This window comes from Salvelinus fontinalis, chromosome 15, assembly GCF_029448725.1.
Source record: "Salvelinus fontinalis isolate EN_2023a chromosome 15, ASM2944872v1, whole genome shotgun sequence".
NCBI classification, from domain to species: domain Eukaryota; kingdom Metazoa; phylum Chordata; class Actinopteri; order Salmoniformes; family Salmonidae; genus Salvelinus; species Salvelinus fontinalis.
In genome coordinates this window covers 29,385,683-29,412,682 of record NC_074679.1, presented here as the reverse complement: position 1 = coordinate 29,412,682, position 27,000 = coordinate 29,385,683, and the positions used below count along the sequence as shown (strand labels likewise).

Genomic DNA, 27,000 nt, shown 5'->3' with positions numbered 1-27,000 from the left:
TGGGGTCCAAGACAAAAATGTTTAATTTGACTAGGACAGTCTAGTCTTGTTAGAAATAAGAGGACATATGAGGTGTTCATGTTTCGTAGGGTACATGGTGCATACAACACTTGGAAAATCTCCAAAGGGATTTGAAATGACATTCTATAAATACACGTTGATTCCTTCTGGCACAGAAGACCCTTTCATGCCTGCATGCGCATGTCAGTATGCTGAGGTGACAAATTTAACTTGGCTGTTAGGAATAGTCCGTCAGAGTAACCTGAGTTTGAATGGAGACCGACAAGTCTCATCTGTTGTAGGCACTCAAATGTGTATTTTTGTAAGTACAGTACCGAACTGAAACCAGCACCATACCTTCAGACTAAGTCAGATTCATTTATTGTTTTAAATATCACTAATTATAAAAATAGAAAAGGATAGGTGTTTGGAAAGAATAATTACACCAGCACAGCAATAGAAAAGCTGAACAACATAACACAGGACAGAGAAGCATGGCAGGACCTTAAGTAAAATAAGTCATAACAATTGCAAAAAAGAAAAGAAAAGTGAAATAAGAATTATCAAAAGAGATTGTCCCTCCTGAGGGTTACCATAAGCAAGAATCTTGTAAAACATAATAGTAGTGGAGGTGAAAACAGGACAGCACTTCTGGTTGCTGCTTTAGAATGGTCTCATATGTTGAGCAGTGTGACGGGGTGTAGCTGGAACAGGACCCCTTTGCTCTTTCCATCTTCCTTTTGGACAATCTCCATCTTCTGACTGGGATCCACCTGTACACACCATACAAGCTCAACATGAGTTGTTTTAACACTAGAAATTATGATTAAGTATGGACCTTACGCTCTATAAAAGCTCAGGACAGAATTGATTGAAGTGGGGAAAACTAACATTACACCATGAATTCAAGCCATACCTGGTTCCATTGCTTTGGTTCCTCATGGTACACAGGAACAAGGTCTTCTCGAGGGGGTGACTTTGTAAACAGACTGACGAGGCGTTCGCGGCAGTCCTCCTGCAGGGTGTTGATCCTGTCAGGCCCCAGGTGCAGAGGACCGTTGGACCCCTCACACACCAGGCGGTTAATGGCACCACGCAACGCATTGATCTGATCCAACACAAAACACACTGATTATATGTGGAAAGTTTTAAAACACGATACATATGAAGGGTCTATGAGGAACTATATGGATGTTAGCTACCTCGGTGATGTCCTCTACATCGAATTTGACATCAAAGGCGAGCTCCATGTCATGTTCAGGCAGGGCAGCTGCCTGAGACTGGACGTTCCACCCCAGACCACAGAGGGCACCAGTGTAGCTGGTCCTCTCCTCATTGGTGCTGCAGAGAACAGGCAAATTTACATTAACAGATCTTTATGACTAAATGCATGATTTGACGTGAATATGACAAATTATTTATGTTAACATTTAATAAAACCCGCACATCATTTTACCATCCCTATAAGATCTCACATTCCTTACGGTAGGTAATTTGATTAAATGTGATGAGTATACCATCTCCAAGCAGACTGACCGTAGCTCTATGGCAGGGGTGAAGAGCATGGTGATGAGTGCAGGCAGGCCGTGGATGTGAGGCATCAGTGTGGTCTCCTTCAGTAGAATCTGTGTGCCTAGATCAGCACACACATATACGCATCTTACTGTTATGACAAAGACACATTTACATTTCTGGTATTGTCTAAACTAACAGCGTGGGTGGTTTGAGTGATAAAAAAAAAAAATTGATGGGAAAACTATCGCAATCGACATGGAAACGACTCAAATCAAAACAGTGTAGAAATTATGGACAAAACATTAAACACCTGCTCTTTCCATGACAGACTGACCAGGTGAATCCAGGTGACAGCTATGATCCCTTTAGGCCTGACCCCAATTAATCGACTGGTCGATTGTTTGGTCGTTAGGCTGTTGGTTGACCGAGATTGTTATTGCTCGACTAAAACACACACAACTAGTCAAAAGTTTGGACACACCTATTCATTCAAGGGTTTTTCTTTATTTTTTACTAATTTTCTACATTGTAGAATAATAGTGAAGACATCAAAAACATGAAATAACATATGGAATCATGTAGTAACTAAAAAAGTGTTAAACAAATCAAAATATATTTTATATTTGAGATTCTTCAAAGTAGCCACCCTTTGCCTTGATGACAGCTTTGCACACTCTTGGCATGAGTCAACTTCTCACCACATTTTATGCACTGCAGTGCTAGCTAGGTGTAGCTTATGCTTTCAGTACTAGATTCATTCTCTGATCCTTCGATTGGGTGAACAACATGTCACTTCATGCTGCAAGAGCTCTGATAGGACGTCCTCTGAAGTTGTCATAATTACTGTGTAAGTCTATGGAAGGGCATGGGAACAAAGAGCCTCCTAGGTTTTGCATTAAAGTCAATGTACCAAGAGGAGGACGGAAGCCAGCTGTCCTTCGGCTACGCTATGGTGCTACCCTACTGTTGAGGATACTATAGACCATTGCAAAACAGTGTGTTTTAATCAATTATATGGTTACGTGAATATATTTAGTTGAGTTTTATCTAAAAAGGACAACTTTATTATTATTTTTTAAATGAAATTCACTGAGGTTGGTCCTCCCCTTCCTCCTCTGAGGAGCCTCCACTGATATATACATATACAGTGCCTTCAGAGAGTTCAGACCCCTTGACTTTATCCTTATTTTGTTACATTACAGCCTTACTCTAAAATAGATTAAATAAAACAAAATTATCAGCAATCTACACAATACCCCATAATGACAGGTTTAGACATTTTTGCAAATGTATTAAATAAAAAAACGGAAATATCTTATTTACATAAGTATTCAGACCCTTTACTATGAGACTCGAAATTGAGCTCAGGTGCATCCCGTTTCCATTGATTATCTTTGAGATGTTTCTAAAACTTGATTGGAGTCCACCTGTGGTAAATTCAATTGATTGGACATGATTTAGAAAGGCACACACCTGACTATATAAAAAGGTCCCATAGTTGACAGTGCATGCCAGAGCAAAAATCAAGCCATGAGGTAGAAGGAATTGTCCTTAGAGCTCCGAGACAGGATTGTGTGGAGGCACAGATCTGGGGAAGGGTACCAAAACATTTCTGCAGCATTGAATGTCCAAGAACACAGTGGCCTCCATCATTCTTAAATGGAAGAAGTTTGGAACCAACAAGACTCTTCCTAGAGCTGGCCGCCCAGCCAAAATGAGCAATCGGGGGAGAAGGGCCCTTGGTCAGGGAGGTGACCAAGAACCCATGGTCACTCTGACAAAGCTCATCTTTGGAGATGGGAGAACCTTCCAGAAGGACAACCAACTCCGCAGTCCTCCACCATTCAGGCCTTTATGGTAGAGTGGCCAGATGGAAGCCACACATGACAGCCCGCTTGGAGTTTGCCAAAAGGCACCTAAAGACTCCCAGACCATGAGAAACCAGATTATCTGGTCTGATGAAACCAAGATTTAACTCTTTGGACTGAATGCCAAGTGTCACATCTGGAGGAAACCTGGCACCATCCCTTCGGTGAAGCATCGTGGTGGCAGCATCATGCTGTGGGGATGTTTTTCAGCAGCAGGGACTGGGTGACTAGTCAGGATCGAGGCAAAGATGAACGGAGCAAAGTACAGAGACATCCTTGATGAAAACCTTTTCCAGAGCACCTAGGACCTCAGACTGGGGCGAAGGTTCACCTTCCAACAGGACAACGCAGGAGTGGCTTCGGGACCTTGAGTGGCCCAGCCAGAGCCTGGACTTGAATCAAATCGAACATCTTTGGAGAGACCTGAAAATAGCTGTGCAGCAACGCTACCCATCCAACCTGACAGAGCTTGAGAGGATCTGCAGGAAAGAAATGGGAGAAGCTCCCCAAATACAGGTGTGCCAAGCTTGAAGACTCGAGGCTATAATCACTGACTAAGGTGCTTCAACAAAGTACTGAGTAAAGGGTTTTTTCTCCCCAATTTTGTTATTACGATCTTGTCTCATCGCTGCAACTCCCCAATGGGCTTGGGGGAGAGGCGAAGGTTGAATCATGCGTCCTCCAAAACATGACCCGCCAAACAGAGCTTCTTAACACCCGCTTGCTTAACCCAGAAGCCAGCTGCACCAATGTGTCTGAGGAAACTGACGACCGATGTCAGCCTGCAGGCGCCCGGCCCGCCACAATGAGTTTCTAGAGCGCGATGAGCCAAGTAAAGCCGTCCTGGCCAAACCCTTCCCTAACACCTACTACGCTGGGCCAATTGTGCGCCGCCCTACGGGACTCCCAGTTACGGCCGGTAATGAGGATATATATATATATTTTTTTTTAATCAGGATATTACATGCAGGCTGCAATGTTTATATTTGTTGGCAATAAAGTTACTTTTTAGGTTAGTATCATTTTCATTTGGATAGACATTTGATTTACCAAATTACAATGATTTTGAGATAAAGACGTTATTATAAAATTAAACTGTCTCACAAAAATGTGCATATGAAAACCATAACTGGCACGCAGATCGGTAGAAAAGGTTAGATAAATTGGCATTGCACATGAGAAAGGTTGCCGACTCCTCGTGTAGCCTATTAACTTCAGGAGCATGATGGTAGAATCTGCGAAAGCCAGCAGGAGCGGGAGGAGAATAGCTGGGTCAGGCTACATTTTCCCCCCTTCTGGTTATCTAGATCTCTGGCGACATCTTGAGGCATCAAACCGTAAGCTTAAAGCATCAGACAAGCTCATTGCACGTAGTTGATTTTATTAAAACACAGAGTGTGTCTATTTATGGAAACATACACGTTTAAAAATGTCGAGCAATTGATTGATTGGTCAAAAGAACAGACAACTTGGTCGACTAAGATTTTTTTATCCGTTGGGGACAGCCCTTCAAATCCACTTCAATCAGTGTAGATCAGCGGTTCCCAAACTTTTTATAGTCCCATACCCCTTCAAACATTTAAACTCCAACTGCGTACCCCCTTTAGCACCAGGGTCAGCGCACTCTCAAATATAGTTTTTTGCCATCACTGTAAGCCTGCCACACACACACTATACGATACATTTATTAAACATAAGAATGAGTGGGAAGTGACAAAGAACTCTTATTGGACCAGGGCACAAATAATAATTTTGCTCTTTATTTAACCATCTTACATATAAAACCTTATTTGTTCATTAAATTGTGAATAACTCACCACAGGTTAATGAGAAGGGTGTGCTTGAAAGGATGAACATAACTCTGCAATGTTGGGTTGTATTGGAGAGAGTCTCAGTCTTAAATCATTTTCCACACACAGTCTGTGACTGTATTTAGTTTTTATGTTAGTGAGTGCCGAGAATCCACTCTCACATAGGTACGTGGTTACAAAAGGCATCATGGTCTTAACAGCGTGATTTTCCAAGGCAGGATACTCTGAGCGCAACCCAATCCAGAAATCTGGCAGTGGCTTCTGATTAAATTCAATTTTCACAGAACAGTTTGTTGCAATGTCGATGAGGCTCTCTTGTTCAGATATCGGTAAGTGGACTGGAGGCAGGGCATGAAAGAGATAACGAATCTAGTTGTTTGTATCATCCGTTTCGGGAAAGTACCTGGGTAATTGCGCACCCAACTCACTCAGGTGCTTCACTATCACATTTGACATTGTCTGTAAGCTTGAGTTCATTTGCACACAAAAAAAGCATACAATGATGGAAAGACCTGTGTGTTGTCCTTGTTAATGCAGACAGAGAAGAGCTCCAACTTCTTAAATCATAGCCTCAATTTTGTCCAGCACATTGAATATAGTTGCGCAGACCCTGTAATCCTAGATTCATATCATTCAGGCCAGAAAAAACATCACCCAGATAGGCCAGTCGTGTGAGAAACTCGTCATCATGCAAGCGGTCAGAGAAGTGAAAATGTAAAGAAAACTTTAAGCTTGTCTCTCAATAAAAGAAAAAGTGTCAATACTTTGCACCCTGATAACCAGCGCACTTCTGTATGTTGTAAAAGTGTTACATGGTCGCTGCCCATATCATTGCATAGTGCAGAAAATACACGAGAGTTCAGGAGCCTTGCTTTAACAAAGTTAACCATTTTCACTGTAGTGTCCAAAATATCTTTCAAGCTGTCAGGCATTCCCTTGGCAGAAAGAGCCTCTTGGTGGATGCTGCAGTGTACCCAAGTGGCGTCGGGAGCAACTGCTTGCATGCACGTTACCACTCCACTATGTCTCCCTGTCATGGCTATTGCGCCATCAGTACAGATACCAACATGAGCATCAGCTACGTTTGGCTACATACAGACCGTTAGTGGAATTCCCGCAAGAGAGTAACGGTTAATGTGATTGGATGTTAATTATTTGACTAGGCTACCTGTATTTGACATTGTGTAATTTCGCTGAACACTAGATGGTAAAAAAAAAAAAACTCAAACAAGCTACTCAGGTGAGAAAAAAGCCTCAAATGTATAGCCCTGTTGGGAAATATAAATGGACTGTTTGAAAATGTGAAGAACAAAAAAAAGTCTAAAAAATAATATTAATAAATATATATATATATTTTTTTTTAATGTGAATCACATGTATTTGGTGTACCCCTGGGGGTATACCTGGTGTAGTTTGGGAATACCTGGTATAGATGAAGGGGAGGAGAAAGGTTAAATATTTATTTTTAAGCCTTGAGTCAATTGAGACATGGATTTTGTATGTGTACCATTCAGAGGGTGCCTTTGAATGGGTTACGGTAGTAGGTGCCAGGTGCACCGGTTTGTGTCAAGAACTGCAAAGCTGCTGGGTTTTTCACACTCAACAGTCTCCCTGTGTGGCAAGACTTATCCACCACCAAAAGAACATCCAGCCAACTTGACAACTGTGGGAAGCATTGAAGTCAACATGGGCCAGCATCCCTGTGGAATGCTTTCAACACCTTGTAGAGTCCATACCCTGACGAATTGATCCTGTTCGTAGGGCAAAGGGGGGGGATCTGCAACTCAATACTAGGAAGGTGTTCCTCCAGACCTCGGTGAAGACCGAATGCAGTCCGCAGGGCAAAATGAGTTGGACACCCATGGTCTAACCCTTATTCTAATGGGCTTATTATGTCCCAGATCATATCCCATTCCCAGTACTGTACCTGTCGCACTGACAGACACGGAGCCAGCCACCAGCATCCGCTGATGGCTGTCCTGAGGACTGTCATTCAACGCAATGGAGTTGATGCTGTCCTTCTCTATGATCACCGACCTGTAAGGAGTTAACACATTCATTAGCACTGGTATATAGTGTCACCAGCACTGGGCCAAACTCTAACCTGATCTGGGTGACACTGACTAACCTGTAGTTGGTGACGTTGCTAAAGCTGTGGAAGTTGACTTTGTGAGGACTGGATGGGCCATGCACACGAACCTGTGGGAAACAGCATCAGCAACACTTTACTTACAGTGAGCATTAAGACAGAATGGGCATCCTGTAGCCATTAACATTCATACACAATTATTTATTACATGTTAACAGTAAAAACATCCCCCAGAAACAAATTGTGTTCCACGAATTCCTGAGAGGAATGTGTGGCCCTGGCCCACAGCCACTAATACACCGTAGAACAAAATGTACACCAGCTCGCGTACTACCAAAATGTCTCCACCCTCTGGACAGGAGGCAGGCAAAAGGCAGAAAGACGATGACACCCTCTTGTGGTGAACAACTAACAACACCTCCTGGTTAAACCAGACAGGCAGTCTATTGAACACAGTAGCAGTCTATGAAATGTGAGTCAGCCATTTGGCCAGTGTTCTTGCCTTGCTCTTCAGAGAGGACTGGCTGGTCTTGGCAAAGGACTGGAGCAGGCTGTCAATTAGCTGCTTCTCTTCCTCCTTGCTAGTCTTCCAGGAGCTGCTGGTAGCATTGGGAGTGAAGGTGCCGTCCTGCAGGTCTTTGTACAGAGACACCAGCACGTCGTGGATCTGCTGCAAGACACACAACCACACAGCACTGTCAGGGTCACAGCCTTTGTTTCTACTACTGGACAGCTAGGAAACACTAAATGATTTATGTTTATAGCCTGACAGGAATACTATAACTGAATAATTCCCCATGAGCACAACATCCTAGAAGCTGCAGCGAAGACAGACAGAACGCTGGCCTGTGTTTGAGGTACCTTAGACTCAAAGCTCTCCTCGGCCTTGATGGCGTATCCCTCCTGCATCATGATGTCAGCCACGCTGGAGGTGACCGTGTCAGTGTTGATGAGCAGCTCCACGCGCATGACGCCGTGCAGGATGGAGAACAGGGAGACTATGAGCGGGTGGCCGTTCACCAACGTGATAAAGCGGTTGCGGGCACGGCTGCTCCACTGGTCCCCCAGGATCATGGACTGGGCCGATGGACGCATCCCAGAGATCTGGAACTCCTGGGCCTGAGGAGACAGGGCAGAACACAATCCTAATCTGGAACTCCTGGGCCTGAGGAGACAGGGCAGAACACAATCCTAATCTGGAACTCCTGGGCCTGAGGAGACAGGGCAGAACACAATCCTAATCTGGAACTCCTGGGCCTGAGGAGACAGGGCAAAACACAATCCTAACAGTATATAGGGATACTAGATCAACTCTCCTGATTAGGATGTTGCCCAAAGATGTTTACCATTTTGCCTAAATAAAACATTGTACCTGGAATGGGTGGGCCATGATATCAGCAGGTAGCTTCCTCAGGCAGCTACACAACACCAGAGTGGTGTTTCCAAAGTCCAGAAAGAAAACCTTGAACATTCAGAACACACATATACTTTACATGGTTCATCCACTAAAACTGCAACTGTAATCAACCTGGGAGTGATTGTGTGTACTAGTGAGCATGTGCTTGTACCTCCACAGAGCTGCCGCAGACATGCAGGATCTTGGCACGGTAGTAGAGGCCCTGCTCGTCGCCCTCAGAGAAAGGTGCCAGGCACAGCAGGTTTGGGTAGAGGGAGACAGGAACTGGACACAGCTCATGAGAATTAATCTCCGCTGTCAGATGGCGCTGCTTCTCCATGCTGGCATCGTCCGCCTGGAAGCCCCAGAAGTGGCCCACCTCCACCACCTAGGGAGCCAAGATGAAGGAGGCATGCTTGGTTACCACCTCCACTACAGACTATGCATAGCCAAAATGGAAGGTATGTGATCACCTAAATTCAGTTCCTCTAGATAGAATCGTCACCAGATTACTTATTTACACAAAAACAAGTCCCAGAAATTTGACTGAAAGAGAAGTCTCAGCCTGACGAACCTCTGTGATGTTGACCACAAAGATGGGGTTAGAGGGCAGCTTGTCTGGGTCAATGGTGCTGCTCAGCACCCCCACTGGGTAGACCGAGTTGTTCTGGAAGTCCACATTCACACTGAAAACCACAGGACAGAATGAATTATGCTTAAAAAGCCTGGAGGTTCCCTCAAAGGGGGAACACAGTGCTAGTGTAACAGTCAAAGTCACTGAGCTGCATCATTGTATTAGGGAGTCTATGGGACTGACCTAACTGACTGTAACTCACTCATGACAGCACTGTCTGTAAATGTGTGTGAGGAGGAGGGAGAGGGTCTGACTCGGCCTAAATCTACCCTCTCAGAGGCTGTGTGATGGCTGTAGAGGGTCAGCCAGAGTGCAAGCATGTCAGGTTACATCAAGGCCCAGTGTGGAGGGGTGCAGGCCTGCAGGGTTATGGGCAAAGCCCACTCCCCCCAAACCCAGATGACCACTAACAGGACACCTCCACCTTCCTGAAGAGGTATTTGGCCCTGAGCCAGAGCTGGCATTACCTATACATCAACTGTCTGACTGACTTTCACTCCGCTAAATGCATTCCCCTTGAGAAGTTGGGGTTAGATGATGTTACACCCATGTAGCAAACGAGGATTAAAACCCCAGCTGAGTGGATTAGTAGTTTGAGACGGATGTATAGGCTCCCTACCGAGCGTATCTCATGTGGCAGATGGTCCTGCTCCCCGCAAAGGTCTCCACCTCGTCACTGGGATGTACAAAAAGGTCCAGAGGATGCCTCTGGTGGGCCAAGAGGAGGGCCAGTGACACCTCAGGGAGCACCCCCGACCCTCGAGTAGTCGTCCGGTAGAACTCTACATGCCCTCTGAAGGAACGCACAACAAATATTTTTCTGTCTTACCAATGGACTATGGGTATTCTATAAGCTATGTACGACCATTTAGGTCAAAACATCTATGAAGTATCTATCTATGAAACAGGTAACATGATTAGTTATTCTAAGTCCAGCGGAGGTTTGATCCGTTTGTTACCTGGATCCATCGAAGGCTATGGACTTGACCTGGCCACACTGGCGGAACAGGGACTGCAGTTGCTTGTAGTACAGGAAACTGTAGGGGGGCAGGTTCCTCACCTGAGACGAGACAATCAAAGATCATGGCAGTGGTCTAGCATTCACAACATACAAACACTGTTCATGAATGTATAGGAATCTGATAAATCAGGGAATCAGGGATAGGGGGTAATGGCATCATACCAGCACAGTTTTTTTGGGATCATGGCCTGACAGGTCTTTGGAGGCCAGCTCTTCATCCATTTCCCCTTGAGAAAAGTAGTTAGGGTAGTAGGCACCAGCAATAACCACCTGAAAGATGGAGTGCCTTCAGAAAGTATTCATACCCCTCGACTTATTCTACATTTTGTTGTGTTACAACCTGAATTCAAAATTGATTCAAATATATGTTTTCACCAATCTACAAACAATAGCCCATAATGACAAAATGAAAACATGTTTTTTTTATCATTTATTTACATTTTTGCAAATGTATTTCAAATTAAATAACATATTCACATAAATATTCACACCTGAGTCAATACTTTTTAGAAGCACCTTTGGTGGCAATTACAGCTTTGAGTGTTCTTGGGTATGTCTATATCAGCTTTGCACATCTGGATTTTGTGAATTTCCCCCATTCTTCCCTGCAGATTTTCTCAAGCTCTGTTAGGTTAGATGGGGGAGCGGTGGGGTGAACAGCAATCTTCAAGTCTTTCCACAGCTTTTCAATGGGATTCAAGTCTGGGCTTCGGCTGGGCCACTTAAGGACTTTCACATTCTTGTTCTGAAGCCATGCCAGAGTTGTTTTAGCTGTGTGCTTAAGGTCATTGTCCTGTTGGAACATAAATCTTCGCCCCAGTTTAAGGTCGTTTGCACTCTGAAGCAGGTTCTCAGGTTCTCAACAATTTGCCTGTATTTGGCTCCATTCATTGTTCCCTCTATCCTTACCAATCTCCCAGTCCCTGCCGCTGAAAAGTATCCCCATAGCATGATGCTGCCACCACAATGCTTCACGGTAGAGATGGTGTTAGGCGGGTGATGAGCTGTGCCTGGTTTTCTCCAGACATAGCGCTTTGCATTCAGGACAAAGAGTTACATTTTTGTTTCATCAGACCAGAATCTTTCGCCTTATGCTTTCAGAGTCTTTCACATGCCGTTTTGCAAACTCCAGGCGTGCTGTCATGTGCCTTTTCTCAGGAGTGGATTTCGTCTGGCCACTCTCCCATAAAGCCCAGATTGATGAAGTGCTGTAGAGACCTTCTGTCAGGTTCTCCCATCTCAGCCAAGGAACTCTGTAGTTCTGTCAGAGTGGTCTTTGGATTCTTGGTCATTTCCCTGACCAAGGTCTTTCTTACTTGATTGCTCAGTTTGGTCGGACGGCCAGCTCTAGGCAGATAATGGAGACCACTGTGCTCTTGGAAACTTTCAACACTCTAGAAATGTTATACCCTTCCCCAGATATATGCCTCATCACAATTCTATCTCAGCAATCTACAGACAGTTCCTTAGACTTCATGGTATAGTTTCTGCTCTGACATGCACTGTCAACTTTGGGACCTTATATAGACAGATGTGTTTCTTTCTAAATTATGTCCAAACAATTTAATTGGCCACCGGTGGACTCAAATCAAGTAGTGACATCTCAAGGATGATCAAAGGAAATTGGATGCACCGGAGCTCAATTTGGAGTGTCATTGCAAAGGGGTGTGAATACTTACCTAAATGAGACATTTCCGTATTTCATTTTCAATAAATTAGCTAACATTTCTAAAATCATGTTAGCATTTTATCATTATGGGTATTGTGTGTAGATGGCTGAAAAAATATATAAATTTAATCAATTTCCAATTCAGGCTGTAACACAACAAAATGTGGAATAGGTCAAGGAGTATAAATACTTTCTGAAGGCACTGTATGAAGAGAAGAGGAGAATCTATCAAATAGACAGGGGCTACAGTGTTAGCACTGCCAAATTATATTCTGAATAGCAGGGGTTGGTACAACAGATAATATTATAGTGTCATAATAATAACCATATAGCTTTACGTTGGAAATAAGGTGTAGAGCTCCAGAATACTGGCATGTGCCTCAGTCTCACCTGCAGGATGAACCTCTGCTTGTGAAGGCTGGAGTAGTCCATTGGCACTGGGTTCTCAATCACGTGCATGTTGAACTGGGACACTCTCTCCTTCAGGTCCTCATAGAGCTCAGCCACCTGGGGGGGTCACAGAGGCAGGGTCAGGTCAGGGATTGGGGTCACCTGGTGTGTGTTCCGTGAGATGCTGGTCTCTATACCTCTCTGATCCTCTTGATCTGGATGCAGTTCTCCTTGCCCCACTCCAGCTCGGACTGGGAGGAAGAACACACACACACACACACACACCTTACTGCAGCCATCTCAGCAAGATACTGGAACTTTGTCTAATGTCTTTAGGAACCTCCTTTATTACATACACGTCTATGTATTATCCATGTTTAAAGTTAATTGATGTAACATAACGATCTACAGTTGAAGTCGGAAGTTTACATACACCTTAGCCAAATACATTTAAACTCAGTTTTTCACAATTCTTAATCCTAGTAAAGATTCCCTGTCTTTGGTCAGTTAGGATCACCACTTTATTTTAAGAATGTGAAATGTCAGAATAATTTGGAAGTATGCTTGGGGTCATTGTCCATTTGGAAGACCCATTTGCAACCAAGCTTTAACTTCCTGACTGATGTCTTGAGATTTTGCTTCAACATATCCCCATAATCTTCCTCCCTCATGACGCCATCTATTTTGTGAAGTGCACCAGTCCCTCCTGCAGCAAAGCACCCCTACAACATGATGCTGCCACCCCTGTGCTTCACGGTTGGGATGGTGTTCTTCGGCTTGCAAGCCTCCCCCTTTTTCCTTCAAACATGATGGTCATTATGGCCAAACAGTTCTATTTTTGTTTCATCAGACCAGAGGACATTTCTCAAAAAAGTATGATCTTTGTCCCCATGTGCAGTTGCAAATCGTAGTCTGTTTTTTTTTTATGGCGGGTTTGGAGCAGTGGCTTTTTCCTTGCCTTTCAGGTTATGTCAATATAAGACTCGTTTTACTGTGGCTATAGATAATTTTGTACTCGTTTCCTCCAGCATCTTCACAAGGTCCTTTGCTAATGTTTTGGGATTGATTTGCACTTTTCACTCCAAAGTATATTAATCTCTAAGAGGCAGAACGCGTCTCCTTCCTGAGCGGTATGACAGCTGTGTGGTCCCATGGTGTTTATACTTGCGTACTATTGTTTGAACAGATGAACATGGTACCTTCAGGCATTTGGAAATTGCTCACAAGGATGAACCAGACTTGTAGAGGTCTACAACAAAAAAATTCTGAGGTATTGGCTGATTTCTTTTGATTTTCCCATGATGTTAAGCAAAGAGGCACTGAGTTCAAGGTAGGCCTTGAAAAACATCCACAGGTAAACCTCCAATTGACTCAAATGTTGTCAATTAGCCTATCAGAAGCTTCTAAAGCCATGACATCATTTTCTGGAATTTTCCAAGCTGTTTAAAGGCACAGTCAACTTAGTGTATGTAAATTTCTGACCCACTGGAATTGTGATACAGTGAATTATAAGTGAAATAATCTGTCTGTAAACAATTGTTGGAAAAATGACTTGTGTCATGCACAAAGTAGATGTCCTAACCGACTTGCCAAAACTATAGTTTGTTAACAAGAAATTTGGGGAATGGTTGAAAAACGAGTTTTAATGACTCCAACCTAAGTGTATGTAAACTTCTGACTTCAACTGTAAATGCTCTCACCTTTGGGTGCCTCAACTCTCCTTTGCTTCTGGACGTGTGCCAAGCCTTGAATGCGTTGACAAAAGCAATCGAATCACTCTGCACACCGTGTGCGAACGACAGCTTGCTCCTGAATATTCAAACATTTAAGAGAGGACAGGTATGACAGTCTTACAGCAGACAATAACTCAAATGGCAGTGACGAGGTAGATATTGTAGAAGTGTTATTATATATTTTTTGCTGTATGAGAGAAAATACATTTTCAAGTGCTGACTCACCTGTACCCTGCCAGCTGCTGCAGGGAGGGCATGGCAAAGAAGCTCTTCAGAGACAGAGAGGCGGCTAAGGGAGAGAGACAGGTTGAGGAGTCGTGGCCTGAACACACACCTACAGACAAAGCAGAAACCACAGACCCCACTTACCTATGATGAGGCACTCCTCCAGACAGCCAAAGACGTGTCCGAGCACGATCATCTTCCCAAGGTGCAGGTCCACAGGCAGGTGAGCCAGGATCCGACCCAGAAACGTCAGCTCTCCATCAAAACGCTTCTGGCCTTGACCATCGTTCCCCACAGACAGTGCACCTATCTACACCTCACACACACGTCATGACAATTATCATTACCTCAATAATAAGTGACTACAAGAATACTTAAGCATCACACACACAGTCAAAAATAGTAATAAAAAATACATAAATAGCTCTGTCCATCAATCCTTCCAGCTAAAGAGCCCATCCACAGCACATACACAGACTTAATCAACACACTTTACGCCCCGCTAAGTCACAGCTGACAAACACACACACAAACACCACTGAGAGAGCTAATGCTAGCTGACGCAGAGGTCCTGACACAGCAGAACCAACGTTAGGAAACCACTGCAACATCACAAACAAACAGTGACAGATTTGGGTGTTCAGCAATGTTGTATCTAAGATTCTTATTGGAAACCTCTCCACAAATACAGGAATCCAATGACTTCAATGGTTGTTTGTGATAAGGTCCACAGCGAGGTACCTCTTTGAGCTGGAGTATGGTCCTCTCAATGTCATTGAGTTGGGGGGGTGAGAGAGCAGTGGAGAGGAGGGAGCGGGGGTCCCCCATGTCCAGAAGCTTCACCTTCAGCATGATGTTAGCCAGGGGGGCACGCTGGGAATAGTCCGAATAAAATATAAGTTTTATACACTGAGACCGCTGAGTGTACCGCTGAGTGTACAAAACTTTAGGAACACCTTCTTAATATTGAGTTGCACCCCATTTTGCCCTCAGAACAGCCTCAATTTGTCGGGGCATGGACTCTACAAGGTGTCAAAAGCATTACACAGGGATGCTGACCCATGTTGACTCCAATGCTTCCCACAGTTGTGTCAAGTTGGCTGGATGTGCTTTGGGTGGTGGACAATTCTTGATACACACGGGAAACTGTTGAGTGTGAAAAACCCAGCAGCATTGTAGTTCTTGACACAAACCGGTGCGCCTGGCACCTACTACCAATGCCCATTCACCCTCTGAATTGCACACATACACAATCCATGTTTCAAGTGTCTCCTCCCCTTCATCTACACTGATTGAAGTGGATTTAACAAGTGAAATTAATAAGGAATCATAACTTTCACCAAAAAGCAGGTGTTCCTAATGTTTTGTATACTCAATGTAGGTCTAGTAGAGTAGCATGCCTTGTCTTTCAGTAATCACATACAGTGCATCAATCCATCAACAAATAAATCCATCAACTTTGCAGTTGTAAAACATCATACTGTCGAGCATAGTTATGAGCTTGGTTCTTTGCCATCAGGGCTGACCTAATGTTCGACTCTCTTACCACCATCTCAGGAACCACATAGTCTGGGATCTCATTCCTCCAGAACTCCTTGGTCACCAGCCGGTAACAGTAGCCCTTAGACACTCGCCCAGCCCTGCCTGAGAGGGACAGAGGAGACGTGAGTCACAAATCCGCAGTGGCAATTCTAATTCTCCCACTGGGTGCACATTTTGGTTGTTGCCCTAGCACTACACAGCTGATTCAAATAACCAATTCATCATCAAGCTTTGATTATTTGAATCAGCTGTGTAGTGCTAGGGCAAAAAACTAAATGTGCACCCAGGGGGGCCCCAGAATCCCTGCTGTACTGTACCTCTACGCTGGTTGCAGTTGGTCTTGGAGGCCCAGGTGAGGCGGAGGGACTGGTAACAGGTCTCTTTGTCACAGACCATGTGTCGTGCCAGACAGAAATCAATCACTGTCAACAGGAATACGTCACAAACTCAGACATGTGGAGTGAATACAGTACGGCAGTACATACAGCAAGAAAGGTCTGTAAACATTATGAAAACACACACCATATTTGACATCTGGGACTGTAACAGAGCTCTCTGCAATGTTGGTGGAGAGGATGATCTGTTGAGACAGAGACAAAACATCAAAAACACTTTGCGTTCTAGAAGTCTATTCAGTAGACTGGGTTGTGGTGTGATAGTTACCTTCCTGTATCCTGGGACAGGCACCAGAAACACCCCATTCTGCTCCTCCAGAGTGACAGAGGAGTGGAGTGGGTACACCTGCAGTCTGAAACATACACCATAACAGCCCCATCAAGTTTCTACTATGCACCGGACACTACCAGTCATGCTCCAGAAACGCCACCACTGAAAGTGCACATGTACACACACAGCACCCACCTCTTGCGCACCAGCTTGGACAAAGCCTCCTGCATGTAGTGGATCTCACCCAGACCAGGGAGGAACACCAGCACACTGCCCCGGTCTGGCAGAGACAGGCCTCCCTCCCTCGCAGTCCTACTGCTGAGATACACAAACACACCAGGACAACTATAGGACACCTAAGTCAATCTAAGTCAATCATCTAAGTAATTAACAAATAGTGAACAAATGGTTTATTTATCAAGCGAGCTAAGATGAAGAGTAAAGCTGTTGATCCCTCACCTCTGATCTTTGGCCTCTAGCTCGTCAAAGCTCTGGATAAGGCTGACAGCCACGTTGTACATCTCCACAGTGATGTAAGGGTCATCTGGACGGCGGGTATCCACCTGATAGTTAATAGACACCGTGTTAGGTTAGTCTAAACCATGAGTACCAGCTACATCCACAGACTAGGCTTGGCGCTCCCCCTCTCACCCTGTAGGGAATCAGGCTACAGAGGTCCTCCAGGTAGAACTCCTCGATGGCGTAGGGAGCCCCCTCCACCTCAAACACATAGGCTGGGTTCATCTGGCTGCGGATGGGGGTGCCAAAGTACTCCGCAAACTCCCTGCAGTTGATGGTGGCTGACATGAGGATGACCTGCATAAAGGGGGAAAGGAGGCGGTGTGTGTCTGTTCAGTCAGTACGGTTTAGGATCACATGGTGGTGAATGCTGAGATGAGAAGCGTAGGCTCACCTTGATGTAACGGGAGTTGGAATGGAGGAGCTTCCTCACAACCAACAGAAGGAAGTCCAGCTCCTCTGTCCGCTCATGGACCTGAAACATACAGAACCACCCTGCTTACTGACTGGTTCATCCTCGCCATGGTAAAAAGATGTTACTCACCTTCAGCTTGAATTATGTTACTGGGTACTAAGAGACACAATGTACGCCAGATAGGACATCATCATTATCAGTCAAGTCATATCTGTAGACTACTTTGAAATAGTGTCAAGAATTGTTGCTACTTTCGGTACTTCTGTCAAATGTGCCTCACAAACTCTGTCTATCAGCGCAGCCGATGTCCCCTTTTAGCAGAGGCGTGCACCATACCTGCTCCACTTACTCATTACTAGTAGCCTGCACTGGGAGTTGGGGTTTGCCTCATGTTAGCACCCCACTCATGCTGCACAGAACACTTTACAATGCAGTAAGATACCGGTAGCTCCTCTTCTCTTTATGCAGTGCCCTCAGAAAGTATTCACAGCCCTTGACTTTTTCCACATTTTGTTGTGTTACAGCCTGAATTTTAAATTGATTACATTTAGATTGTTTGCCACTGGCCTCCACATAATACCCCATAATGTCTAAGTATAATTATGTTTTTTTTTAACAATTTTACATATTAATAAAAGATGAAAAGATGAAATGTGTTGAGTCAATACGTATTCAACCCCTTTGTTATGGCAAGCCTACATAAATTGAGTAAAAATATGCTTAACAAGTCACGTAAGTTGTATGGACTCTGTGTGCAATAATAGTGTTTAACATGATTGTTAAATTACTACCCCATCTCTGTACCCCACACATACAGATAATTGTAAGGTCCCTCAGTCGAGGAGTGAATTTCAAGCACGGATTCAACCACATAGACCAGGGAGGTTTTCAAATGCGTTGCAAAGAAGGGCACCTATTGGTAGATGGGTAAAAACAAAAGAGCAGACATTGAATATCCCTTTGAGCATGGTGAAGTTATTAATTACACTTTGGATGGCGTATCAATACACCCAGTCTCTACAAAGATACAGGTGCTATTCCTAACTCCGTTGCCCAGTGAGGAAGCAAACCGATCAGGGTTTCACCATCAGGCCAATGGTGACTTTAAAACAATTAGAGTTGAATGGCTGTGATAGGAGAAAACTGAGGATGGATCAACAACATTGTACTTACTCCACAATACTAACCTAAATGACAGAGTGAAAAGAAGGAAGCCAGTACAGAATAAAAATATTCCAAAACATGTATCCTGTTTACAATAAGGCACTGAAGTAATACTGCAAAACATTTGGAAAAGACAACTTTTTGTCCTGAATACAAAGCGTTATGTTTGGGGCAAATCCAACACAACACATTACTCTTCCTTTTTTCAAGCATGACGGTGGATGCATCATGTTATGGGTATGCTTGTCATCGTCAAGGACTAGGGAGTTTTGTGGGGGGATAAAAGGAAATGGAACAGAGCTAAGCACAGGCAAATCACAGAGGAAAACTTGGTTCAGCCTGCTTTCCAACAGACACTGGGAGACAAATTCATATTTCAGCAGGACAATTGCCTAAAACAAGGCCAAATATATATTGCTTACCAAGTTGCTTACCAAGACAACATTGAATGTTCCTGAGTTGCCTAGTTACAGTTTTCACTTAAATTGTCTTAAAAATCTATGGTAAGACTTTCATTGCTAGCTTACAGCTGAAGCTAACATCAATTCATTACCCTTGTACTTTGTTTATAATATGCAAACCATAAAGCTAAATATGCTGATTTCAAAGCTGATTGCCACCAAAAACTTGATTAATTCACTTAAATTGGTCTCTCCGTCAGATCTCTCCATCAGCCAAAGATGATCTATTGCCTAAGCGTGTGTGAATAGGGCTCTGACGGTTCTATGCAAATGTTGTTGATCAGTACAATAAAATGAGTCCCAAATGGAAGTGAAACAGATTGTCATCTGTACCTCAATGAAATCAGCCAAAACTAGCTCAAAAACTCAATGCATGCACACAGTCCTACTGAATATGTATTCACCTGTATTGTGAATAGGCCTAGGATACATCTTGATTTACCCAGTTTATCAATAGAGATTTATCATTGAAATAACTGATTACCATTAAGTTGTTAAGTAGTTAGATTGGTAAAAACAAAATCAAATTGATTGTATGATTGTTTAATTAATGCATATACATCTCAGAAAGATGTTGACGTACATTTTTTGGAATGAAATTGAACTCAAAAGATGCCCAATGATTGAACAGAGCAGTATAATAGTTTATCTGTCTGGTTCAAGTGCCATTTTGTGACTTTGGCTAATATACCTTTTTTTGTTGGTATCGTTTTAGTATCGTGATACTAAACCTGGTATCAAAGTCAAAATGAAATGAAATGAAAATGAAATCACTTTGAAATGATGACCAGTCTGAGTGTCAGTTACCTCATCTATGAAGATGTGGGAGTACTCAGTCAGGCTCTTTGCTCCGACCAGTTTCTGCAGCAGCACCCCAGTGGTCATGTAGATGAGTCTTGTGTGTTCAGTGACCATCTTTTCCAGGCCCACCTGAAACAAACATAGAAATACATTTTCACACACAAGCACATAAACACAAAAATACACAGACAATTAAAGCCTGAAGGGAGACGTGAGGATTCAAAATCTACTGTAGCTGTAGGTATTTATCTATCTATCTATCTATCTAGCTATGTGATGTCAAACATTCTGTTGAACAACTCACCTTCACAACAAATTCAGCACACAACGTGACTCTCAGAGATCAGACAAATTGCCCGTCCTAACATTTCTTCTCCCTGAGGAGTTGCTCTCATGTCCTGCTACTCAAATCCAAGTACAAACTCAGGCAAGACTTTCACAAAACTCTCAGTAAGAAATGAAAGACAGAGATAGAAAGTACTGTAAACATCCATCACACTACCCTTAGGACAGTCAGACAAAGCTGATGCTCAGAGGAATGTACAAAAACAGCCCTCTCTCATGGCAGGAGTGTCATGGGAAGGTCACTGTGAAAGTGGATAATGCTCTGTTACTCTCCATACATCCTCAAGGCCCAGATTCAAGCACTTAGGTGTTCATCAGGTCAGCTCATCACTGTCTCACTCACTGTCTGCCTAATAGTGACATCACCGCTTCTGCAAACCGCAGCAGAGCAGACAGAGGAGGAGCAGGGAGTTATAACTAGACTGTGTCTCCTGTTCCAGAGCTGGAAACAGAGCAACTAGGCAGCCTGGAAAGAGTCCAGCATGGAAGTGTCCACCCCACTCCTCCCTCTGCAAGAGAAACTTCAAATGGTATTTTTGTACAGAGCTTCATCAAGGGGTAATAATATTGCTGGAGATGCAAGACTCAGTACACTGCCCCTTGTTATGAAACATGAACACGCAATTCTGGTTTCTTGCACCTTTTTCTCCATCTTCTTTCCACGAAGGGATGTGTACGCAAATCCGACTTTGTAACATACTACGCATGGTCATGTGTTTTTTGGGATATAGATATATATAACAAAATGGTATCATCAACAAGGTGTCTGTGAGTCACTAACCTGGTATCCCACCAGACTACCCAGGGTGCACTTGCGCTCTCTGGCGACCCATCGGGCGATGCTGCTGGCGCCTATTTTGCGAGGCTGGGTGACCACGAGGTTACAGGGGGCATTCTTCTCGCTGTAGTAGTCTAGGATGAACTGGGGCAGCAGGGTAGTCTTCCCACTGCCTGTGGCTCCACGGATGATCACCACGGAGTTGTTTTCAATCAGAGAGATGAGCTGGAAATACAAACACAGAACTGCACATCAAACTCAGTAGAAGGAATGAAAGAACATATTGTAGCCATTTAAAGATGAACACAATATATGATTCAACAATCTAAATTATAATAAAGTATTCTAATCTGTTTTTTATATTCACAAAGTCACAATAACATTAAAACATTCAGATTTTGGTATTGTAGGACAATACATGTGAATCTGAGTATGAAATGAAAGTCTGAAAAACACATCTCTTCACCAATGGCCAACTAATGGCCCTACTTGTGTGCATGTGAAGACATTCAGTGGGCTATTCCCCCTCTTATTGCACTCATGGCTCCATCAGATAGAATCAGAGCTCATCTGAAGCACACTGTAAAACCTTGAGTGGTGTTATGACCTGAGGAACTGTTGCTGATGACCAAGTCTATGACCTGAAAATGTCCTGACATGGCAGGAGGAACAAAAGCATGCGTGTGTCCGTTTGAATGCGTGTGTGAGGCTACTAAACTATTTTACCTCCTGTCTATTCTTTGTGATGGGCAAGCTGGGGTACTCATAAGTGGTCAATGGAGGTGGAGGTGAACCTAGAGTTGGAGAGATGAGGTAACACAGAAAGGTTTGCTCAATGCCTTTCTTCATCGTTGAGGAACAAAAGGCATCCAATTGGAAGCCAAATGAATTAGAAGATTATATAAATGTATAACTCACTCGCCAAAAAGTCAGGCTTTCCTGTCTTGTTCCTCAGTCCTCCATCTGAGTCATCCCTCTTTGGACTACCCTGCTGTTGGGAAGCTTTTGCAGGGCTATAAAGAAACATGTGTGTCAAATCAAAAGTCTGACATTTCAGTGTATACACACACACAAGCAATTAAGCATCAAAGGGAAAAAAGGTAGGTCAAACAAAGCGCCCCCCATAGGTCTACTATTAAACAGCAACAGGCTCTTCATATTCGGCTCATATTCAAATACACAAACCAAAGCCATCTTCAGGGCAACAGACGTGTGAAGAATCCAGTCTGAAAATGGCTTGGAAAAAACGTGCGTGTTTTGTCTCAGCAAGCACACTAGTAGTGAGTGGTGATAATGTGGCTTTGTCACTGTGAATAAGTAACGTTATATGAGTAATGCTAATGAGCCTTCGTCAAGTCAAATAGTTCTCCCCTTTGCTCTTTCTGAACTACCTTCTCCCCTCACATCACCCTCCCTCTCCATCCTCTGCACTGAAATCCCCCTTTCACTACTTGCTCGGTTTCTAACATTCCTCTGTCTCTTACTCGCCCTCCCCTTCATCTCTCCCACTCCTCTCATTCCGTGGCTGGGCCAGTCAAGCCTGGGGCAGTGTGGCAGGGAGAGCAGTCCCAGTCATCTCAGCTTCTCTCTGGGCAAGAGGAGGACTTTATCTACACAGCAGGCAGACACACTGTCAGAGCTGGGAGCAGCTCACACACACACATTTATATGCACACGCGTTGACTGACTTACACACGCACTTCAGCATCTAACCACAAAGCAGCTGACCTTACAACAAAGCAACACAAAGGAGAGTGAGGTGAAAGGAGAGGAGACAGCACTGAGTCAGAGGAGAACAGTGAGTAACTCTGCTGTAAACAGTCCAGAGGACAGAAGAACAGGGACAAGTGAAGAGGACAATTACGCAGTATAGAGAGGAGAGAAAGAGAACCATTTGATTGCTTACAGACGGATAGCAGAGTCCAGTCAGAACCAGAGAATGGAGACCTCACGGACAGACCCATGGAGACAGAGTCCTGGAGATGGTACTCTGTGAGACGCCTGCCTTGATCTCTCTGTCTACATCTGGCTCATCATTGCAGCATTCAACAGTAAGTACCAACCATGCAATGGCTTGTTTTCTCTTTTCTTACTACATAGGCTATTTGCAATGATCAGAATGTTCCAACAATAAAGAAAAACACTCATCTAGACAATAGGCACAAATCAGGAATCTCAATTGCATTATTTGAAGAAATTAGCTAGGACAGGCAGGTTTAATAAAAAAAAATTTTTTTATTGTGCTTTAAGACATTGCTGTCAAGTATACAGCACTGCGTGCTCTGTTCACGTAGCATGACCTGTGACCCCAGGCTGTCAAATCTGTGTGTAGCTCAGGTGTGAGGTACAGAGAGAACAATCAGTCTGAGGAGATTACTACACACCCACACCTGGGCATCCTCACCTGAGTGAGAATGCCACTGAAGGCAAATCAAACACTGATGATGACAGAGAGTCAGGGACCAGGGATCAGCTTGTGTGGAGGTGATCCATTTCTCACTTTCAAAAAAGTTGAGTCTTCAATGAGTGCAGATCAGTGAATAGTACAATTGCAATCCTTTGAATTGTTCTGTTAAAACAGACTTTGGGAGAACAGAGGGGTATTCCTTGACACTCGTGGCAGCAGTGTACAATACTCGTGGCAGCAGTGTCAATACTTTTGCTTCAGATGTAAAATACTTTTTTTCTCATTGCAGTAACCACAGCACTCCTCCACCATGCCCCTGTTCAGCTGGATGAAATGGTCGCGTTCTGAACGAAAAAAGGCGCAGGATGAAGGGGCGTCCAAAGGGGTATCACCCAGTTGCACACTGATCAGGGAGCTGCTGTGGCACGTAGAGGAGAGGGAGTGCATGGCGCGGGAGGTGGAGCAGGAACACAAGCTGGCCCACAACACCGCGGGATACCCCCACTGGCTCCAGAGCTACCCCAGGTTACGCACGCTGATCCCCGCATCGGAGCGCCGCCAGCTGGAGCACTTGTGTGCCCAGATCCACCCTATGCACACCGCTACGGTGCTCTCCAGGTACATCGTACACCACTCTTCATTCAGTACTGCCCCCACACCGGGATGACAATAGGCGAAAGAGACAAGAGTCTCAAAGAGAGGGGGGGTAGAGCAAAGCTGCCAGGGAAGCCACTTTGTGTTATTGTCACAGAAGTAGGTTACATGGGGTGTGATCATGCAAAGGTGAAGGGGACCCTATGGGGCTGAGCACAGCAAAAACAACCCAAAGGGAAAGAGTTTTCCATTAGCAGTATCATATCCCTATTAAAATAAAAACACAGATCCCAACATTTTACAGTGATGGTGACATTTGTATGAACAGACTGAATTTGGTATTTCTGAGTGGCTAACTGAGGAATCATACTTTAAATAACCTTTAAATCCACCATGGGTCTAGTAAAAATGACTATAAATTATACTGAACAAAAATGTAAATGCAACATGCAACAATTTCAAAGATTTTACTGAGGTACAGTTCATATAAGGAAATCAGTCAATTGAAATATATTAATTAGGCCCTACTCTATGGATTTCACAGATAATTTTGTTTTTAAAGTTAGGGGCGTGGATCAGAAAACCAGTCAGTATCTGTCGTGACCACCATCTGCCTCATGCAGAGTGACATCTCCTTCACATAGAGTTGATCAGGCTGATGATTGTGGCCTGTGGAATGTTGTTCCACTCCTCTTCAGGGGTGGCTGTTTGCATAATCACATCACAACAGTAACAAGATCGCCCGATTATTCCGGGAATATTATTTGGTGTGACTCTTTCACTGCATTTATTTTGTCTTCTTTGCTAAATGTCCTCCTGACAACTAGAAATTAGAGCGGGCGCATAAACACGACCTCAGCCTTATCACCTCACACAATACATGATACTTTGATGAAATAGTTTCAGCATCATTTGGTCAGCTAGGCCTAATGGATAATTGAAAGCCCAAACAGTTTCATTATTATGGATAATGCCGTTTGGGTTAAATCGTTTATTAACACACTATCTCATTCTCAGGTTCCATGACGTGCTGGCCAGCAACAAGATCCTGCCCTGGGAGCTGGTGTACGTCTTCCAGCAGGTGCTGAGAGACTTCCTCAACAAAGAGGAAGGGGAAGAAGAGGAGGATCACATGCCGCAGCCAGAACTGCTTGGGCCAATGGAGGCCTGGACCAACCGATACCAAATGAAGCAGGGATTTGTCACACCTACTGTGCCCAACTATGGTGAGGCCCAAAGAGAAGAGATCCCAACCATCTCTGGCTATGTGGACCGTACCATGAGAGGCTCTTATCCTTTCACTGCCCATAGGGTCTGGGACCTTCCCTACTACTATCCAGTGCCACACAACTCCACAGAGGCCTACAGCACCCCACTGTAAGAGCAGGTTGGGTAGTAAAATAGTACCCAACTCATGACCTTACTAGCTCATGACTGAAAGAGTTGTCATCTTAAAAAAATATGTTACAGATTCATTTTAATTCATGGGTCTGCAACAAAATATTGCCCTGGACCAGCACTTGCATGGGGGCAGATTCATACATACAACAATAGATACTGCTAGCTAACTGGACTAGGGGTGCATCTCAATAGACTACTCGGTTACCCTAGCTACTACTGTAACTTAGAAAGCTACTTAATTGCACTGATTTAATAAATCTAGGAATTTTGGCACCTGACTAGTTAGCTACTTTTACTGTGTTAGCATTATTTAGCTACTACAGTAATACTAATATTTACAGAAAAGTAAGTAGCTAGCTATGTACCTAACTAAAGCAACGTTCCTTTCATATGTTAGCTAGCCAGCCAACAAATGTGAACATGTGTGAAAGTTTCTAGGTTCCATCCAATTGGCAGATTCCCACCAGATTTTTCTACCAAATGGTTTTGTTGCCGCTAAAAGCCTGTGCGTAATGACGTAGTGCACATACACATACATTGTGTGGTTCAATTCCCAAGTACCGAATAAAAAATACAAGTGAAATGTGTTTGCATCGCATTTAACTATACTGATGGTTCTCAAAATAAATGTGGGTTATATAGCTTGTGCCTACTCTGGTATTAACACGTGTGCTCTAGACAACAGCACGTAGATAACGCTTCGAGCGCATGTATAACCTACATTATAAGATTATGGACAAGCGCGGCAGCCAATCATCGATGACCATGTCACCTGAATAAGACGCTCGATATTTATTAAAATGTGCATTAAACTCATCACCTTGCACTTTCACCACCCTGTAAAATTAAATGTATTTAATATGTAGCCTGAAACTGCATGCTTTTCCGATAACTTACATCTAGTGAGAGGACCACGCGTCATCACGTGACCCCGCATTTTTTTTTTCGATATGGTAATTCTATCAATATTTGCTATTTAAAAAAAATCCACCTAACGTTACATTTCTATCATAGTTAAATTTACAGACAAAAATATCCCACCTTGTCTAGGAAATTTTGTTTTTTCGAGATGTGAAGTTTCCCGAAAATGTTTGTTTCCATCTGGCCTGTCAATGCATTTTTTTATCTGACGTACTTTAATAGCATAAAAATGGTTGGAGGGAAATCTGGTTAATACAGGCAGACTGTACCGTCTATGGTGCAAGGCAGCATGTGTAAGCTAGCTAACGTTAGCTAGCAATTCCATCTACATTTTGCTAGCTAACGTTAGCTAGCTAGCCAACTGAACTCACCTCTGTATTGATGACTCCTCTAACTTTACTTCTTTTGGAACTTCATCCGTGATTAGAATGTTAGCAAAATGGGTCCCTAATGTAAACCATTCTGTTATCTGTTCTGCAGTTATTGCTTTATTCATGTTTCATATGTTGTTCACTACAGAGACTGCTGATACGTTTTCAAGGGTGGATGTTGCTGTAGAATTCTAAATTAGTTAAATCATCGGTTCAAAGACACGTGACAGTAGTACACCTGCTGACTCTATGTCTGAATCAAAC

General features: G+C 43.7%; 2 protein-coding genes across 2 annotated transcripts; one reads left to right on the top strand and one right to left on the bottom strand.

Moving 5' to 3' along the window:
- Nucleotides 1-358: 358 nt before the first annotated feature.
- LOC129811736 (ATP-dependent RNA helicase TDRD9-like) lies at nt 359-27,000 on the bottom strand. The gene is made up of 33 exons (XM_055863286.1): nt 26,737-27,000; nt 21,961-22,055; nt 21,769-21,836; nt 21,046-21,267; nt 19,926-20,048; nt 17,473-17,553; nt 17,211-17,375; nt 17,019-17,122; nt 16,755-16,877; nt 16,557-16,641; nt 16,416-16,473; nt 16,211-16,315; nt 15,898-15,995; nt 15,093-15,224; nt 14,496-14,661; nt 14,352-14,415; nt 14,094-14,202; nt 12,591-12,644; nt 12,394-12,510; nt 10,497-10,604; nt 10,273-10,373; nt 9,933-10,106; nt 9,254-9,365; nt 8,852-9,067; nt 8,656-8,745; nt 8,145-8,402; nt 7,786-7,953; nt 7,323-7,393; nt 7,122-7,231; nt 1,537-1,633; nt 1,203-1,341; nt 917-1,108; nt 359-773 (listed from the first exon to the last, which is right to left on the bottom strand). The coding sequence occupies exons 1-33, from the start codon at nt 26,859-26,861 to the stop codon at nt 675-677; spliced, it is 4,029 nt and encodes a 1,342-aa protein (XP_055719261.1). The 5' UTR covers nt 26,862-27,000; the 3' UTR covers nt 359-674.
- LOC129811739 (protein RD3-like) lies at nt 23,745-26,180 on the top strand. Its single transcript, XM_055863291.1, has 2 exons — nt 23,745-24,067; nt 25,061-26,180. Exons 1-2 carry the CDS (start codon nt 23,760-23,762, stop codon nt 25,422-25,424), a joined length of 672 nt encoding a protein of 223 aa, XP_055719266.1. The 5' UTR covers nt 23,745-23,759; the 3' UTR covers nt 25,425-26,180.

What these genes read in the sequence shown, in the direction of transcription:
- LOC129811739 (XM_055863291.1), top strand. Translation starts at nt 23,760, where the DNA reads ATGCCCCTGTTCAGCTGGATGAAATGGTCGCGTTCTGAACGAAAAAAG. An exon ending in ACCGCTACGGTGCTCTCCAG is followed by an intron (nt 24,068 to 25,060) that starts GTACATCGTACA and finishes TCTCATTCTCAG; the next exon opens with GTTCCATGACGTGCTGGCCA.
- LOC129811736 (XM_055863286.1), bottom strand. Translation starts at nt 26,861, where the DNA reads ATGAATAAAGCAATAACTGCAGAACAGATAACAGAATGGTTTACATTA. An exon ending in TCCAAGCTGGTGCGCAAGAG is followed by an intron (nt 16,642 to 16,754) that starts GTGGGTGCTGTG and finishes TGTATGTTTCAG; the next exon opens with ACTGCAGGTGTACCCACTCC. An exon ending in AGTCCTCTCTGAAGAGCAAG is followed by an intron (nt 7,394 to 7,785) that starts GCAAGAACACTG and finishes TGTTTCCCACAG; the next exon opens with GTTCGTGTGCATGGCCCATC.